At 35.9% G+C, this 17916-nt stretch overlaps 3 protein-coding genes across 9 annotated transcripts; all 3 read left to right on the top strand.

Moving 5' to 3' along the window:
* Positions 1-502: 502 nt before the first annotated feature.
* LOC105209368 (putative inorganic phosphate cotransporter) lies at positions 503-3372 on the top strand. 3 transcript variants are annotated; one of them, XM_054233988.1, is made up of 4 exons: positions 503-729; positions 1259-1395; positions 1529-2602; positions 2674-3372. In XM_054233988.1, exons 1-4 carry the CDS (start codon positions 708-710, stop codon positions 3034-3036), a joined length of 1596 nt encoding a protein of 531 aa, XP_054089963.1. In that variant the 5' UTR covers positions 503-707; the 3' UTR covers positions 3037-3372. The 3 variants fall into 3 exon arrangements, with proteins under 3 accessions (XP_054089963.1, XP_054089964.1, XP_054089962.1); XM_054233989.1 differs by lacking the exon at positions 503-729 and adding an exon at positions 740-880; XM_054233987.1 differs by lacking the exon at positions 503-729 and adding an exon at positions 754-802.
* Positions 3373-6994: 3622 nt separating this feature from the next.
* Positions 6995-9355, top strand: LOC128919775 (putative inorganic phosphate cotransporter). 2 transcript variants are annotated; one of them, XM_054233601.1, is made up of 4 exons: positions 6995-7121; positions 7468-7604; positions 7786-8859; positions 8931-9355. In XM_054233601.1, the coding sequence occupies exons 2-4, from the start codon at positions 7569-7571 to the stop codon at positions 9330-9332; spliced, it is 1512 nt and encodes a 503-aa protein (XP_054089576.1). In that variant the 5' UTR covers positions 6995-7121; positions 7468-7568; the 3' UTR covers positions 9333-9355. The 2 variants fall into 2 exon arrangements, with proteins under 2 accessions (XP_054089576.1, XP_054089575.1); XM_054233600.1 differs by having other exon boundaries at positions 7037-7332.
* A 2511-nt stretch (positions 9356-11866) lies between these two features.
* Positions 11867-15818, top strand: LOC114803502 (putative inorganic phosphate cotransporter). 4 transcript variants are annotated; one of them, XM_054233599.1, is made up of 4 exons: positions 11867-11984; positions 13783-13919; positions 14118-15191; positions 15263-15818. In XM_054233599.1, the coding sequence occupies exons 2-4, from the start codon at positions 13884-13886 to the stop codon at positions 15662-15664; spliced, it is 1512 nt and encodes a 503-aa protein (XP_054089574.1). In that variant the 5' UTR covers positions 11867-11984; positions 13783-13883; the 3' UTR covers positions 15665-15818. The 4 variants fall into 4 exon arrangements, with proteins under 4 accessions (XP_054089574.1, XP_054089572.1, XP_054089573.1 ...); XM_054233597.1 differs by having other exon boundaries at positions 11952-12048; XM_054233598.1 differs by lacking the exon at positions 11867-11984 and adding an exon at positions 11991-12250.
* The last annotated feature ends 2098 nt before the right edge of the window (positions 15819-17916 follow it).

Genomic DNA, 17916 nt, shown 5'->3' with positions numbered 1-17916 from the left:
AAATATACTTCTTTGTCATTTATATTGACTAAGTTTAAGCTACTTATTGAGAACTAAAAAATGCAATTCATATTTATAAAGTATAAGTAAAATATCAACGGCGATAATAAACAATTGTTTACTTTTCACTATTCATATTTTAAATAATAATTTGTTAGTGTCAATAAGCTTTCCATAAATAATGCTAACTGCAGTGATCATGAAGTTCATGAGTAAATAACGCTTCAGTTAAATAGTTAAATAAAGGATTGTAAAAGCTAATTTAACAAATGAAACATTTGCTTAGTGTAATTAGAAAAGTAATATTATCATAACAGTATCAAATTCCTGGATTAAACTAAATATATGTACATGTGATTTTATGGCATATAATACTTCTTATCACCAATACTCAACCCCTGGCTGTAAGTGTGTTTAACGATTTATTTATTTTTTTTTCACAATTTTTTGAGACGTTTGAAATCATTCAGGTAGTTGAGAATAGTACTAATTTTTAAAGTAAGATAAATAGCAATCAGTTGGAAGTTTGCGCGGCAATTTTAGAATCTCGTTGAAAGTGTGTAACGTGGAAAAAAACAGTGACAACTTAATGAAAGCGGCGAAAAACATAAAAAATTAAAGAATTGTTGCTAAAGTTAGTGAGCTTTGTTGCGCACAGAGAAACTGATACTCACTCCTACAGCTGCTTGAAGTGTTCGGCACCAAAAATGACAAAAACATTAGTTAAAGGTATAAATTGCGGCAAATGAAAAGTGATCCAGTATCGAAATGAAATCAGTAAAGCTGGCCAACTGTAAAAAATGTGAATAAAACAAAAAAAAAACATAACTTGACCCACATAGAAAATGAAAATCATCATAAAAAATGTATGTGGGCTGAGGTAATTCCTGAACCGATTATACTCATTTTCATCACCAAAGTATCTACAGTATATCCAAGACTATGGCCTCACTTAATTTGGCCGATATTTTCGGTGAAAAATTACCCTTAGGCACTGTTAGAGTCCGATTTCGATGATTTTTCCACAAGTGTTGCCACCCCTCAATTCCGCTATCTTTATTGGTTCCAGGTGCATGTATTATAATTTGAAAGAATCGGATGGAATTCAAAATTATATTATATGGGGAATATGCTAACAAAATACTGAGTTTTTGCCTAATAGCACTCGGGCTACTGTCAACCATAGACGATGTGTTTCTAGTGCAAGAGTGAACATTCATGTTATAGAGGGTGATGTATTATTATTTGATATTTTCAGGTCCTTGGTTTGGTATACGCCATCTCCAGGCCTTGCTGATATTCTTCAATATTGTGGTCGTCTATTTTAGTCGGATAAATGTCTCAGTTTCGGTGGTGGCCATGACCAATGCTAATACCACCAATCCAGATTTTCCGGTAAGAAGTTCTCATTGTATTTAATATTTACTTCTGTGTTAAATTGTGCCATAATAGCATACTTTTCTCGCCTATTGAAAAAAGTTCAACTAATCAACCAATTGTTGTATGCTTATCCCTAATTCACTTCCAGGAATACGATTGGAATGAGAAGCACAAATCCGTCATCATTTCGAGTTTTTATTGGGGTTATATCTTCACACAGTTCCCCGGCGGCTATCTGAGCCGACGTTTCGGCGCCAAAATCGTCATGTTCGGCTCGACTATTTGCTCAGCCATTTGCTGTGTATTGACGCCGCTATTAATCTCACTTGGTGGCTGGCAAGCTTACTGCGCGATACGTATTATAATGGGTCTCGCACAAGGTGTCATATTCCCGGCGATACATCAACATCTGGGCAAATGGTCACCGCAAAAGGAACGCAATTTTCTGGGCACTATTAGTGACTGCGGCACAGATTGTGGTATTATCTTGTCCATGGGCGTAAGTGGTCTCATAGCGACCAGTTCGATCGGTTGGCCTGGTATATCGTATGTGTCGGGCGGTGCTTGCTTCGTTTGGTGTCTCATTTGGTTAATCTTCGGTTATAATAACGCGCCGTCGGCACGCTTCATAACGCCCGAAGAACGTGCATACATCGAATCCGATTTGCTGCGTGAGGATAACTTTCATCAAGAGAATATATCAGTACCATGGTTGGCGATCTTCACATCGGTGCCATTACTCAGTTTGCTGGTGGTCCGTTGCGCACAAGCTTGGGGCAGTACAACGCTGCAAGCGGAGATACCGTCTTACATGGCGGGGGTATTGAATATGAATATAAAGAGTAATGCACTCTTCTCGGCGCTGCCGTATGTGGTAATGTTTTGCTTGAAATTTGTTTATCTTTTCTCGGCTGATTTCGTAATTGCCAAACGCCTGCTCACGCTAACGGTACTGCGAAAAGTCTGTAACACGTGTGCTTTGTGGATACCGGCTGGCATTATGATCGGCATCGGCTTTCTGGATGAAGCACAAAAGACGCTGGCGATCGTATTAATGATTTTGAATGTCGGTTTTAATGCCGGTGCTACAATTGGCAGCACTTTGAATACGATCGATCTGTCCTCGAATCATGCCGGTGTACTGATGGGCATTGTCAATACCATTGCCAATTTTGTGCCAATCGTGACACCACTTTTGGTCGGCGTCATTGTAACGGATGAGGTGAGTACTGTTGTTATGAACACGGAATGAGGTTTTCATTTTATTTGCACATTCTTCCCGCTCTCTCTCAGCACGATCGCACGCTTTGGCAAATTGTTTTCATTATTGCTGCGGCTATATTCTTCTTTGGAAATTTGGTTTATGTTATATTTGGATCTGCGCTAACACAACCTTGGGATGCACCAAACTTTCTAACGCGTGATAACATCGAAAACGATCTATCTAAACCTGAACTGAATGGTAAACAATTAGTGACTTCAATGGGAGACGTTGATAAAGTAAATAGCATAGTTAACCCAGAAGTAGTAACCGCGGTTAAGGTTACATACAACGGTGCTCTAAATAATGCTTTGGAGTTGAGCGAAGAGCCAGAGGAGCTGACAGTTGAAACATCACAGACAGATCTCAGCAATAATAACAAAGAAACAGTATGATATGGTGATATTGTAGACAAAGAGGTGAAACATGACTAGCGGTAAAAAGAGGAGGTTGGTGAAGGAACTGTTTCAAGTTTGTTTTGTTAGTATTTGGGGTTTTTCTCTTTTTGTGGATTAACTTAGGTTATATAACCAACGTAAGTCAATTAGAGATATGATTTAATGATTAGATGGAGATAATCTTCTTAATACAGTATGTATGTTATGTAGTTCTATAAGTAAAATTTGTTAAATATTATAGTATACAATATGAAGAAATTATAACTCGTGTTGTAAATGTGTATTACTAGACGATAACTATGACTGAAAACAAGGGTATTTTAATCTTTTTCATATATATTTATTTTATTTAAACAATTCAGCATATCAGAGATACGTATTTAGCCGTTGGTACCCCATCCCAAAAAAGGTTGTATTTTGGACATCGTAACTCATTAGTACTTGATCTAAAAACAATAAACTAAAAATATTTCGATAGTGATTGAATAAATCTAGTTAATGAACGTAGGGAAAAGTAAAATACTAAAATTTATAGTTTTGACAGATTTTCAAGAAAACAATCACTTTTTTGGTCAAATTTGATTTGGTGTTGCCTTACATTAGTAAGTTTCGTAAACTGCGTGGTATAATCAAGTTTGTGTCCAAAGTCTTTTGTGTTCTTCAATTTCGACAGTATTTCGTTATAATTTCCATTGTATTTGATAAGAACGGCCGGGTATTATGTGTAAATGTTGAGTTTATCATAGAGTTGATAATATTAAACATTCTGAGCAAAAAAATTCTTAAAGATATCCATGAATTGTATAAGTTCTCAACATTCAATTCCAAAGGGATGCCCATTTATATTAGTTTATGTATTTGAGTTGCATCTGAATGATAATATCAAAATTATAAATCCGAACACGCTGATGACAAGTGTCATCGGTCGAGTAATAGTATCTTAAGAATATAATTAGAAGGTGCCGAACTTAATGTCTGAGTTTGAACTTATCAACATGTGAGTCAATCTTACGATACAGATTGAACTAAGAAGATTTAATGTTTATTACCACTGCTTGATCTGATGTTGGAGTTCTCTGACGGAAAACTAGAAAAGCTGAAGAATTGACATTTGAAATAAGACGTGATAGGGCATTGAAATCGAAAAAAGGTCTGCAAAAGATATTTCTTTTCGATTGAATAAACTTTGAGTTTTTCTACCTTTACTAAAGCTATTAAACACATATTACTCACACCTTTCCTCGTACCATGTAGCGGCTGGTAGGTTTTCTGCGCCATACGTATCATATGGCAGCTATATTTTCAGCTAAACACCAACACATTGCCAAGTGGTCGCCGCCTCAAGAACGCCATGTATTCGGTGTTAGCTATGCTTGTAAGTGGCATGGTAGCCAGCAATCCGTTTTGCCTGGTACATTCTTTGGTTAATTTTTGGTTCGAATGATCCACCACGTTTTATAAAGAAAATCGAGTGCGAGTTTATTGAAACTTCGATGAAACGTAAAGAAGATTTCCATAAGGAGATAACAATCGTCGTATAACTCGTACAGCTCATCGTTCCATCGTCTGCGGTATTCACTGTTGCCAATGTTCAGAGGACCATAAATAGTGCGCAAAACCTATCTCCCGAAAACCCCAAGAGTCATTGGATGTTGTCATCGTCCACGCTTCAGTGCCATACATCAGGATGGGGATAATGAGCGACTTGTAGAGTTTGAAAGTTACGACTGTCAACAGTGACGTGGGAGCCCAGACGCGAATGCGCTGACTGTTTGTTGACAGGAGATATTTATACCCTGAACAGGGTATATTAAGTTTGTCACGAAGTTTGTAACACCCAGAAGGAAGCGTCGAAGGCCCTATAAAATATATATATAAATGATCAGTATATTGAACTGAGTCGATTTAGCCATGTCCGTCCGTCCGTCTGTCTGTATATATACGAACTAGTCCTTCAGTTTTTAAGATATCGTTTTGAAATTTTGCAGTTGTTATTTTCTCTTCAAGAAGCTGCTCATTTGTCGGAACTGCCGATATCGGACAACTATGTCATATAGCTGTCATACAAACTGAACGATCGGAATCAAGGGCTTGTATGGAAAACTTCCGCATTTTACTACATATTTTCACGAAATTTGGTGTTGTTGGTATTTTTCATAGAAATAATTTAATCTCCGAAAAAATTGTTGAGATCGGTTCACTATAGCATATAGCTGCCATACAAACTGAACGATCGGAATCAAGGGCTTGTTTTTTACTTACTTTTTCTTACATCTTTAGATTTGCTTAATCACATAGTTACTAAAAGAAATGCACCTGTGGAGGGTATTTTAGCTTCGGTTCAGCTGAAGTTAACGTTTTTTTCTTGTTCGTCCTGTCCTCGTTCACCATCAGACCCATACGCTTCGCTTCCTTATACCTGAGACAGACATGTAGTACATATTGTAGTATGCTTCAGAAACCATATGTGTATCACCGAACTTTGTTTGAAAGCAAATGGTGTTCCGTACCACAATACGGTTCTAAAAACCATTGGAATTTTGTTGTGTTGTGAAATGTACTACAATGAATTGTATGGAACACACCGAAAACTTTAAGCTCTTCTGTCACAATCATATGTTTTCTGACATTTTGACATACAAAAAATAAATTAAATTCAAAATTAATTGAAATCAAAAACATAATTTGAAAAAATGATGTGAAAAATATGTTGAGTAATAATTATAATGGACAATAATATTTTAAGATTGCTCGAAGTTATAACTAAGTCAGGATCAATTTCCCTGCCTATTATTCATAATTATATTTTGCTTCAATTTATTTGTATCAGCTGACGTATGTAAACATAGCACAATATGTGTGTGTCACTATGCCATGTACCAGTTTCTCGATCTTTTATTGTCGTACACATTTTAGTACGGAAACCCTAGGTCTGTCTTAGCCATTATTCTGTCTGGAAAAATCAGAACTAACAGCGGGGGTGTGGTTTCCAATGCATGCATTGATAATACGTCATAATAAAATATCTTTGGTTCACATATAATATCATCCTGATGGTTCATATATAAGTAAGTTCAGACAATGTAGGTAGGGTAAGTGCGGAATCAAGCAATGCATGTAAAAAATTAACATTAATAAATAATAGCTTTCACTAGCATATTTTCAGGCATTTAAATATACATTTGTTAGTGTTAAGCTTTTAATAAATAACACCAACTGTTGAGATAATAAAGTGCCAAGAGTAAATAACGTTTCAGTTAAATAGTTAAATAATGGGTTGTAAAAATCAATCCAACAAATAAAATATTTGCTTAGAGTAATTAGCTTAGTAATAAGATCATAGTCTCAAATTCCTGGATAAACTAAATATACATGTGATTTTATGCCATATAAGATTTCTTATCACCAACACTCAACTCCCGGCTGTAAGTGTGTTTAAAGATTTATTTTTTTTTTTACAATTTTTTGAGATGTTTGAAATCATTCAGGTAGTTGAGATTAGTATACAGCTAATTTTTTAAGTAAGGTAATAGCAATACCGAAATTAATCACGGGATCCCGAAACTCATGTAGATAGTACTTAGACTACTCTTACTGTCTTATATTTCGAGCGATAATAATGTATGTAAATTTGTGAGGGTTTCGTACGTTCGTTTTAAGCACACTTGCCTATTTTAATCTTCCACAAAATGACGTAAAAGAGGACATATACATATATAGATTTTGATCTCTTAACAATGATTACGTCAATGGACGGCATCGCACCAGTGAAACGCCCACAATTCTTTTTTTGGCTCAGTCTAATAATTTTCGATCCTATTATTGGCTTAATAACATATTTATCAGTTGGATTAATTTAATGTGAGAGCACGCGGCCTGGGTTTAGGAGTGCGCAATCTTTCTAGGCAATAAAATATTTTATAACCGCTATTTTGTTTATAAGATTAACTGAATAACGTGCTTGCAAGAAAGTGAACCTATTTATATCAAGGATATCGCAATGGACGGCGCAATGTAGAAATGCAGAATAGTTAATGCAGTTCATCACTTGTCAGCGGCGCGAACAGTTGGAAGTTATCGCGGTAATTTTATAATCTCGCTGAAAGTGTGTGACGTGGAAAAAAACAGTGACAACTTAATGAAAACGGCGAAAAATATATATATATAATATAGTAAATAGTTGCTAAAGTTAATGAGCTTTGTTGTGAACAGAGAATCGTTACAAAGATATACTCGCTGCTACCGCTGTTTTGAAGCGTTCGGCGCCAAAAATGACAAAATCAGTAGTTAAAGGTATAAAATGCGGCAAATGAAAATCGATTAAAAAAAAACAAAAATTTAAAACAAGCAAAGAATATACTGGGCTGGAAAAGTTATACTCCGATTTGGATAAATTTTTCACAATTACTAAAAGGTTGATATTTCCAGGTCCTTGGTTTGGCATACGCCATCTCCAGGCCTTGTTGTTATTCTTCAATATTGTGGTCATCTATTTTAGTCGGATAAATGTCTCCGTTGCGGTGGTGGCCATGACCAATGCTAATACCACCAATCCAGATTTTCCGGTAAGAGGTTCTCATTGTATTTAATATTTACTTCTGTGTTAAATTGTGCCATAATAAAAAGGAGTCATTTATCAAAAATTCGAAACTCGGTATCACATCAAGCATACTTTTCTAGCCTATTAAAATAAGTGAAAATACTAATCATCCAATTGTTGTATGCTTATCCCTAATTCACTTCCAGGAATACGATTGGAATGAGAAACACAAATCAGTCATCATTTCGAGTTTTTATTGGGGTTACATCTTCACACAATTCCCCGGCGGCTATCTGAGCCGACGTTTCGGCGCCAAAATCGTTATGTTCGGCTCGACTATTTGCTCAGCCATTTGTTGTATATTGACGCCAATGTTAATATCTCTGGGTGGCTGGCAAGCTTACTGCGCGATACGTATTATAATGGGTCTCGCACAAGGTGTTATATTCCCGGCGATACATCAACATCTGGGCAAATGGTCACCGCAAAAGGAACGCAATTTTCTGGGCACCATTAGTCACTGCGGCACAGATTGTGGTATTATATTGTCGATGGGTGTAAGTGGTCTCATAGCGAGCAGTGCGATTGGCTGGCCTGGTATATCGTATGTATCGGGCGGTGCTTGCTTTGTTTGGTGTCTCATTTGGTTAATCTTCGGTTATAATAACGCGCCGTCGGCACGCTTTATAACGCCTGAAGAACGTGAGTACATCGAATCCGATCTGTTGCGTGAGGATAACTTCCATCAAAAGAATATACCAGTGCCATGGCTGGCGATCTTCACATCGGTACCATTCCTCAGTTTGCTGGTGGTGCGTTGCGCCCAAACTTGGGGCAGTACAACGATGCAAGCGGGAATACCGTCTTACATGGCGGGTGTATTGAATATGAATATAAAGAGTAACTCACTGTTCTCGGCGTTGCCGTATATGGCAATGTTTTGCTTGAAATTCGTTTATCTCTTCTCGGCTGAGTTCGTCATTGCCAAACGCCTGCTCACGCTAACGGTACTGCGTAAAGTCTGTAACACGTTTGCTTTGTGGATACCGGCTGGCATTATGATCGGCATCGGCTTTCTGGATGAAGAACAAAAGACGCTGGCGATAGTGTTAATGATTTTGAATGTCGGTTTTAATGCCGGTGCAACAATCGGCTGCATTTTGAATACGATCGATCTGTCTTCGAATCACGCGGGTGTACTGATGGGCATTGTCAATACCATTGCCAATTTTGTGCCCATCGTGACACCACTTTTGGTCGGCGTCATTGTAACCGATGAGGTGAGTACTGTTGTTAAGAACACGGAAGAAGGTGTTAATTGTATTTGTATATACTTCCTGCTCTCTCTCAGCACGATCGCACGCTTTGGCAAATTGTTTTCACTATTGCTGCGGCTATCTACTTCTTTGGCAATTTGGTTTATATTATTTTTGGATCTGCGCTAACACAACCTTGGGATGCACCAAACTTTCTAACGCGTGATAACATCGAAAACGATCTATCTAAACCTGTACTGAATGGTAAACAATTAGTGACTTCAATGGGAGACGGTGATAAAGTAAATAGCATTGTTAACCCAGAAGTAGTAACCGCGGTTAAAGTTACACATAACGGTGCTCTAAATAATGTGTTTGAGTTGAGCGATGAGCCAGAGGAGCTGACAGTTGAAACATCACAAACAGATCTCACGCATAATGACAAAGAAACAGTGCGAGATGGTGTTAATATAGACAAAGAGGTGAAATATGACTAAAGGTAAACGAGTAATCTCTGAAAATTTCAAGTGTAGTTTGTTAATATTTTGAGTTTTATTTTGTGGAAAAACTTAGTTTGTATGGTCAAAATAAGTCAATTGAAAATACGAATTAATTATTAGAAGGAGATATTCTTCTTAATGCGGTATGCAATTTATGCAGTTCTATAAGTAAAATGTGTTAAATAATATTGTATACAATATATGAAGAAAATATTACTCGTATTGTAAATGAGTGTAACTAGACAATAGCTGTGGCTTTTAAAGTCAGTTAAACAATAACAAATTTGGAATAAATGTGAAAATATGTATTTTTTACTTTCTGCTAGAGCATAATAAGTTATTTTCGATATTAGGATATTTGTCGTTTAAATAAATCGTTTTAAAATCAAAATTGAACTGATGTTGGAGTTCTCTGGCGGAAAAATTGGCATTTTAAATGAGACATGATAGGGCATTGAAATCGAAAAACATTTCTACAAAAGATATTTATTTTCGATTGAATAAACTTTGAGTTTTTCTAGCATTACTATAACTATAAAAAACATATTCAATTTACATCGATATCTACAAAATTTGCTTATCATCGACTTTAAATACTTTCAGAAAGTCGTTGCGGTGTTTCGGCATAAGTTTCTTTAATAAGGCTCTATGCAGTTTAGTCACATCTTTTCTAGTGGGGCGGCTGCCAGGTGTTCTGCGCCATACTTACATTACAGGGTCTCTGTAAGGTAGATATATTTCCAGCTATATACAAACACATTGCCAAGTGGTTGCCTCAAGAGCGCAATGTATTCGGTGTTAGTATACTTGTAAGTGGCTTGGTAGCCAGCAGTCCGATCGGTTGGCCGAGAATTATTGGCCGGTATTTGTTTTGCCTTGTGCATACTGTGGATAATTTTGCGAACAATGACACCAACTTCACGTTTTATAACGAAAACCGAGTGCGAGTATATTGAAACTTCGATAAAACGCTTCTTCCATAAGACGAGAATGCCAATACCATGGTTTGCTATGCTCACATCCGTGCCATTTTTGCTTTTAGTAGAGCTTCAGCCCCATACAATCGCCAATTCCCTCGTACATGAACGGTGTTTTGGTTGTGGGTGTCATAGTCACAGATGTGGTGAGTTGGAATTTTTTGGCTTCGAGAAAGAAATTGTTCAATATTTTCTTATAAATATGCTCTCTCTTTCAGCACAATCGGTCTGAATGACAAATCGTATTCATCATTTCAGCGGCTATTTTCTTCATTGGTAACTTGATTTTCGTAATTTTTCGTTTTGGGCTGCAACTCAACCATGGGACGCTCCCGATTTTCCACGTGAGGATAACGTGGAAAACCCGGTAAAAGTGCCACCGAAGAGCACTTTTTTATTAAGATTCTTATTTCCCAATTATTATGCAATATTTCTTTTCACTAGCATATTTTTAGGCGTTTAAATAATAAATTGTTGGTGTCAATAAGCTTATAATACCAGGGACTGCAATAAAAGGTGCACTAAGCAAATAATGCTTCAGTTTTATAGTTAAATAAAGAATTAATTATAAAAAAATTATTTTACAATTAAAATATTTGCCTGGATTAAACAAAATATACAAACATGTGATTTTATATGAGTCTTCTTAATACCAATACTCAACTGCCGGCTGTAAGCTTGGATAAACTTTTTTTTTTAATTTTTTAGATTTGTAACTAATTCAGATTGTTCAGATCCGTAACAGCTAATTCTAAAATTCGGGATCCCGAAAACCAGAACAATATTTCTACTAACTAATTAAAATATATAATATATTAGGAAATTTTTTTGTATACTTCCTACTATTCCATAATAATTATATTACCACGAATTTCCTTCTATTCGCGAGAACGCGTAGATGTTAATAGGTCAGCGCAAAAAAATTCCACTTAAAAATATATTAATTACATGCATATATATATATATATGTTTACACAGTTGATAAGACCTTATAAGTTATTTATTATATATTTATATATAATCTGTGTGTATGTACATTGTACTTAGTCTATTTAGTAATCCAAGTGATAACAATTTATGTAGATTGTTGAGGGTTTTGAACTTCCCTCACAAAATGACGTACAAGAGTATATATAGACTTTAATCTGTTGATAAGATCAATGAACGAAATCGATCCAGTAACACGCCCACACATTTTTTAAAACACCTATACTGGCTCCTTGGCTCAGTTTCTTCTATTATCGGCTTATTAATGTATTTATCAATTGGAGAGCGAATTGGAATTGAGCATATTTCACAAATCACATCTTGTGCCCAGCTGTGCCCCAACTTCGTCTCCGCTTACTTGTTGCAGCTGTAACTGCATACTTGTTCTAGTCTGTAGCGAGCAGCGTGAAACTATGGAAATTCCATTTTACATACATTAATTATTATGTCTCTATATGAATGTGAGAGCACGCGTATATTTTTTTGTCAACACAAGTGCACATATGTACATACATATGAACCAACTGATTTGATAAGTCAGAACCGGTCTGGGTTTAGGCACGCAAGCTTTCTAGGCAATAAAATATTTTATAACCGCTATTTTGTTTATAAGATTAACTGACGCGCTCGCATGCAAAGTGAACCTATTTATATCAAGGATATCTCTATGGACTGGGCAATACAGGTATGCAGAATAGTTAACGCAGTTCACCACTTGACAGCGGCGCGAACAGTTGGAAGTTTTCGCGGTAATTTTAGTAACTCGCTGAAAGTGTAGCGTGAAAACAACAGTGACAACTTAATGAAAGCGGCGAAAAATATTAATTAATAAATAACTAAGGAATTGAAGCTGAAGTTAATGAGTTTTGTTGCGCACAGTGAAACTGGTACTTGCTGCTACAGCTGTTTTCAAGTGTTCGGCGGTCAAAATGACAACAACAGTAGTTAAAGGTAGAAATTGAGGGGGAAACGAAAACGATTCAGTAACGAAATGAAATAATTAAAACTTATCAAGTGTAAAAAATGTGAATTAATTAAAATACAATTAAAAAAAAATCTTAAATTGAAAAAAAAAAATAATGAAGATTGGAGAAGAAGAACTACTTAACTAACTCACTTTACTGAATTATTTATCAAAATTTTGTATTATAAAACATTATTCCGAACTTTTGTGAGCAGTGAATCGATCAAAAAATTGGTATAAATCATAGAAACTGGTATAATTAAATATTGATACTATTTCAAATTATACCAAATTCTTAAGGGTAGCGAATCGATCAAGAAATTGGTATAAATCGTAGAAACTGGCATAATTAAATAGGGATAATATTTCAAATTATACCAAATTCTTAAGGGTAGCGAATCGATCAAGAATTTGGTATAAATCGTAGAAACTGGCATAATCAAATAGTGATAGTATTTAAAATTATACCAAATTCTTAAGGGTAGCGAATCGATCAAGAATTTGGTATAAATCGTAGAAACTGGCATAATCAAATAGTGATAGTATTTAAAATTATACCAAATTCTTAAGGGTATCGAAACGATCAAGAAATTGGGATAAAACGTAGAAACTGGCATAATCAAATAGTGATAGTACTATAAACGATTACAACATTTTCAAGATGTATCAATATGCTTTCAATAGATATTTTACTTTAAAGTAGATATTTTTTTACGAAGCTTGAGCTTACCGCTTCATAACTGACTACTTACATGTAGTCTATGCTTTTTGGCAGATATTTTAATAATAATTACTCATTATTCATCACTTCAGCTGATTGCCACATTGCGTTTAGTACTCCACAAATTAACAATTTCCGTCCAAGATAAATCTAATACATCGCGTGTGCTATATGCTAAATATAGTATTTAAAAGTCGTATAACCACATTCTCGTATTTATCATAGTCACGTACTTTCAAAACCTATAAACAATCGTGGTAGTTGGTATATAATTGCACAAACAAAAATATATAATACATTTTATTGTATATGAGGGCTTCCTCAAACATCCCAAATGTATAGGGTGTGCCAAAATGGAAAGCAGTACTCAATATAAAAAAATTTGGCATCAATTTCATTTCATCAAATATAGTCTAAAACAAATAAACCTTTAATTGAAGTTCATTATACGCGTTAATTCATACAGCAGTTGAGCGATAAGCTAATTGCAATAAAACCATTATAAACCAATTCAAATATTTACAAATGTGTTGAAAGCGTATAAATGGATTTACGAGAGCACGATTAATATGTCATGTATGCGATAGTGATTGCTTTATCGTTGATGAAAATCTTATCGCGATTGCGGCGCATGCCCTGATAGAGTGCCGTGAATTGTGGTGTCTGAGTGATATCGTAAACAAAACGAATTTCGAATTAATTTTTGAGAGATCGGTACTACTGAAATATACATACGTGTGATAAGGAATCTTAAGTATAATTTATTTTTTTTAATTACTAAAATTTGGATATTTTCAGGTCCTTGGTTTGGCATACGCCATCTGCAGGCATTGTTGATATTCTTCAATATTGTGGTCGTCTATTTTAGTCGAATAAATGTCTCCGTTGCGGTGGTGGCAATGACCAATGCTAATACAACGAATCCAAATTTCCCGGTAAGAGATTCTGTGTGTTTATATGTATTTACCTGTGTGTAAAACTGTACCATAATAAAATATTATACCATCAAGATATGAGTCAATTATTAATCATCCCGAGATAACATATGTATCATCAGACATACTCTTTTACCTCTTGAATTAAATATGACTAATCAAAATTTTATTTCTTACATCTCCCTAATATCCTTCCAGGAATACGATTGGAATGAGAAGCACAAATCAGTGATCATTTCGAGTTTTTATTGGGGTTACATCTTCACACAATTCCCCGGCGGCTATCTGAGCCGACGTTTCGGCGCAAAAATCGTTATGTTCGGCTCGACTATTTGCTCAGCCATTTGCTGTGTTTTGACGCCGCTATTAATCTCACTTGGCGGCTGGCAAGCTTACTGCGCGATACGCATAATAATGGGTCTCGCCCAGGGTGTGATCTTCCCGGCGATACATCAACATCTGGGCAAATGGTCACCGCAAAAGGAACGCAATTTTCTGGGCACCATTAGTCACTGCGGCACAGATTGTGGTATTATTTTGTCGATGGGTGTAAGTGGTCTCATAGCGAGCAGTTCGATTGGCTGGCCTGGTATATCGTATGTGTCGGGCGGTGCTTGCTTCGTTTGGTGTGTCATTTGGTTAATCTTCGGTTATAATAATGCGCCGTCGGCACGCTTTATAACGCCTGAAGAACGTGAGTACATCGAATCCGATCTGTTGCGTGAGGATAACTTTCATAAAAAGAATATACCAGTGCCATGGTTGGCGATCTTCACCTCAGTGCCATTCCTCAGTTTGCTGGTGGTGCGTTGCGCACAAGCTTGGGGCTATACAACGCTGCAAGCAGAGATACCGTCCTATATGGCGGGGGTATTGAATATGAATATAAAGAGTAATGCACTCTTCTCGGCGCTACCGTATGTGGCAATGTTTTGTTTAACATTCGTGTATCTCTTCTCGGCTGACTTCATCATTGCCAAACGCCTGCTCACGCTAACAGTACTGCGTAAAGTCTGTAACACGTTTGCATTGTGGATACCGGCTGGCATTATGATCGGCATTGGTTTTCTGGATGAAGAACAAAAGACGCTGGCGATCGTATTAATGATTTTGAATGTCGGTTTTAATGCCGGTGCTACAATTGGCAGCACTTTGAATACGATCGATCTGTCCTCGAATCATGCCGGTGTACTGATGGGAATTGTCAATACCATTGCCAATTTTGTGCCCATCGTGACACCACTTTTGGTGGGTGTCATTGTAACCGATGAGGTGAGTACTGTTGTTATGAACACGGAATGAGGTTTTAATATTATTTGCACATTCTTCCCGCTCTCTCTCAGCACGATCGCACGCTTTGGCAAATTGTTTTCATTATTGCTGCGGCTATATTCTTCTTTGGAAATTTGGTTTATATTTTATTTGGATCTGCGCTAACACAACCTTGGGATGCACCAAACTTCCTAACACGTGAAAATGTTGAAGGTTCGAATAATGATTGTTCTAAGTCTGAACTGAATGGTAAACAGTTATTGACTTCAACGGGAGATGGTGATAAAGTAAATAGCATTGTTACCCCAGAAGTAGTAACCGCGGATAAAGTTACAAATAACGGTGCTCTAAATCATGCGTTTGAGTTGAGCGAGAAACCGGAGAATCGCTCAGTTGAAACACCACAGTCAGATCTCACGTATAATGACAAAGGAACAGTACGAGATGGCGATAATGCTGTGAAGCATGACTAACGGTAAATGAGTTAGTTGCAGGAAAAACATAGTTTCAACTTTGTTTTGTTAATATTTTTGTTATTTTTATTTAGAACATTTAGTTTATATAATCAAACCAAGTCAATTTAAAATATCAATTAATGAGTAGATAAAGTACGTATGTTATGTAGTTCTAAATTTGTTAAATAATATTGTATACAATATGAAAAAAATATAATTCGTTTTGTAAATGAGTGTAACTAGACGATAACTATGACTTTTAAAGTCAGTAACAATAAAAAAGTTGGGAAAAATATAAAAATATATATATATTATATACCGCTAGACTAGAAGAAATTTGTCTACGGTAGCCTGTCACTATCATCTACTTTACTCTGAAGTCGCAGTTGTCAATTCAAGTATTTATTAAGCGCAAATATTTGCTTTCGACTGTCTAATTGCTGCTCATAAACAAATTTATATCTAACTTGAAAGCCTTTGAAATTTACTTGTCAGACGTGTTAACAATGTTTATTTTTATTAGAACTCTGATAAGATTGTCGGGAATGATATTTAAATGACAGCCACCATTCTTTGGGTTGGTCAAATTATTCGTGATTGCGAGAGATAAAAAATCAGGTTTGTATATTTCTAAATCTGATATGAAGAAAATTGTCTGGTGCTATGTAAAATAGGCCTCGATCAATGTGACAATGTGAAGGTGAATGACGATGTCGGCGTCAAATCGACCCAATAATTCATCATTGTGGATGAAATTCAAAGTGGTCGACGTACCTTTTGAATGTCAAAAAACGATCATCATCTCATCGTTTTACGTCCCGTAATACAGTATTAACCTTCTGGATGGATCGTCGGATTAAGTCTACCATTGGACCCTTATTTTGTTGACAGTCATGAAATGAGGAAGAAACTAATACGAATTCCGTATGCCCAATATTAAGTGATGGATATAACTTATTGAGACTCTTCTGAGATCCCTACTATCTCAGCCATCATGAGAGCAGTAGATTTTCTCAGGCTAACCGGGTGTGACTAATAAATACCTGTTATATTACAACGTTGAAACCCTTTAAAAGAACGGAAGTTATCTTTAATTTCACAGCGCAATTTCCTTGTAAAAACAAAAATTAATTCATCATCCACTAATATTGCTCTTTCTTCTATTTTTCAAGAAGCTGTAGAACCGGTGAAAACCAAAATACTTTTTAGGGCACATAGCATATGACACACGTAGTCTTGTGAGTTACTTACTGCCTCAGATATCATGGCGGTAGCTCTTTCCAGCATCACTGGCGTGGCTAATCAAAAACTGATATACTATTATATAACGTTGAAGCTCTTTAATAGGATGCTATATTTAATTTCTCTGTGCGATATTCTTTTCAAAAACAAGAAGCGAATCCCCGTCCGATTTTTTGCTACTTTTTTCAACTTTTCTGAAATCGTTAAAAATTAAACTTCCTCTTAATAAAATGTTTAATAATTGAAAAAAATTTAAATTTGAATAAAGATCTCGTTCTATAGAATTCCTGAGATTGCTACAAAATGTCTAATTTGTATGCACAAATATAATTTTTAATAGAATATGGCACTATTAGCTACTTGCAGTACACATTGCTTTGATCCGTTAATTAAAATATGGATCTTGCCGAAAGCAGCAAAAAGTCTATTATAAATTTGTGTCATCTAATTTCTAGGCGCCTAAAAATATACCAAAACTGTACTGATGATTTTAAACTGTTATTTATACATAAAGGCATTCCTATCTGAACTCACTGCCATTTATTGATAAGATCTACTTCACTTAAGCTTTACTAAGAGCAGTGTTATGAACTTGCAATTTTGGAGATTTTTTGTGCAGAACCTTTTTACGACAATACGTGACGCTTGCGGCTTTATTAAGGAAGCCAGTAATGCAAGAATTTTCTGAATGAACGAGTAAACCAATCAGCATTGAACTCATTACGATTAATAGTCGATTTTATAGCCATTAAGTGAGAGTAATTGCTTAGTAGAAGCCTTTATCGCAGAGTTATCAGTGCTTTATCATTTTGTAAACACACGTGTGTTCGTTTTTTTGTGCCGCTTTGTAAAGTAGGCGTACGAATGTGTTGACAATTTTAAGAATTTTTGATTTAGGGCACAGCTGTTACTTCACTGCTCTGATTGTTTGCTGCACGCTTTTCACTCATTTCATTTTCAATTCACTTTGTATGCAGCGCAACTGCGCTGATTCTCTTTCTGGCAGAAGTTGCAGCATCTAAAAATAA

Source organism: Zeugodacus cucurbitae, chromosome 6 (assembly GCF_028554725.1).
Source record: "Zeugodacus cucurbitae isolate PBARC_wt_2022May chromosome 6, idZeuCucr1.2, whole genome shotgun sequence".
NCBI classification, from domain to species: domain Eukaryota; kingdom Metazoa; phylum Arthropoda; class Insecta; order Diptera; family Tephritidae; genus Zeugodacus; species Zeugodacus cucurbitae.
Note: the sequence above shows the minus strand (reverse complement) of the source record. Positions and strands in the feature narration are given on the sequence as shown.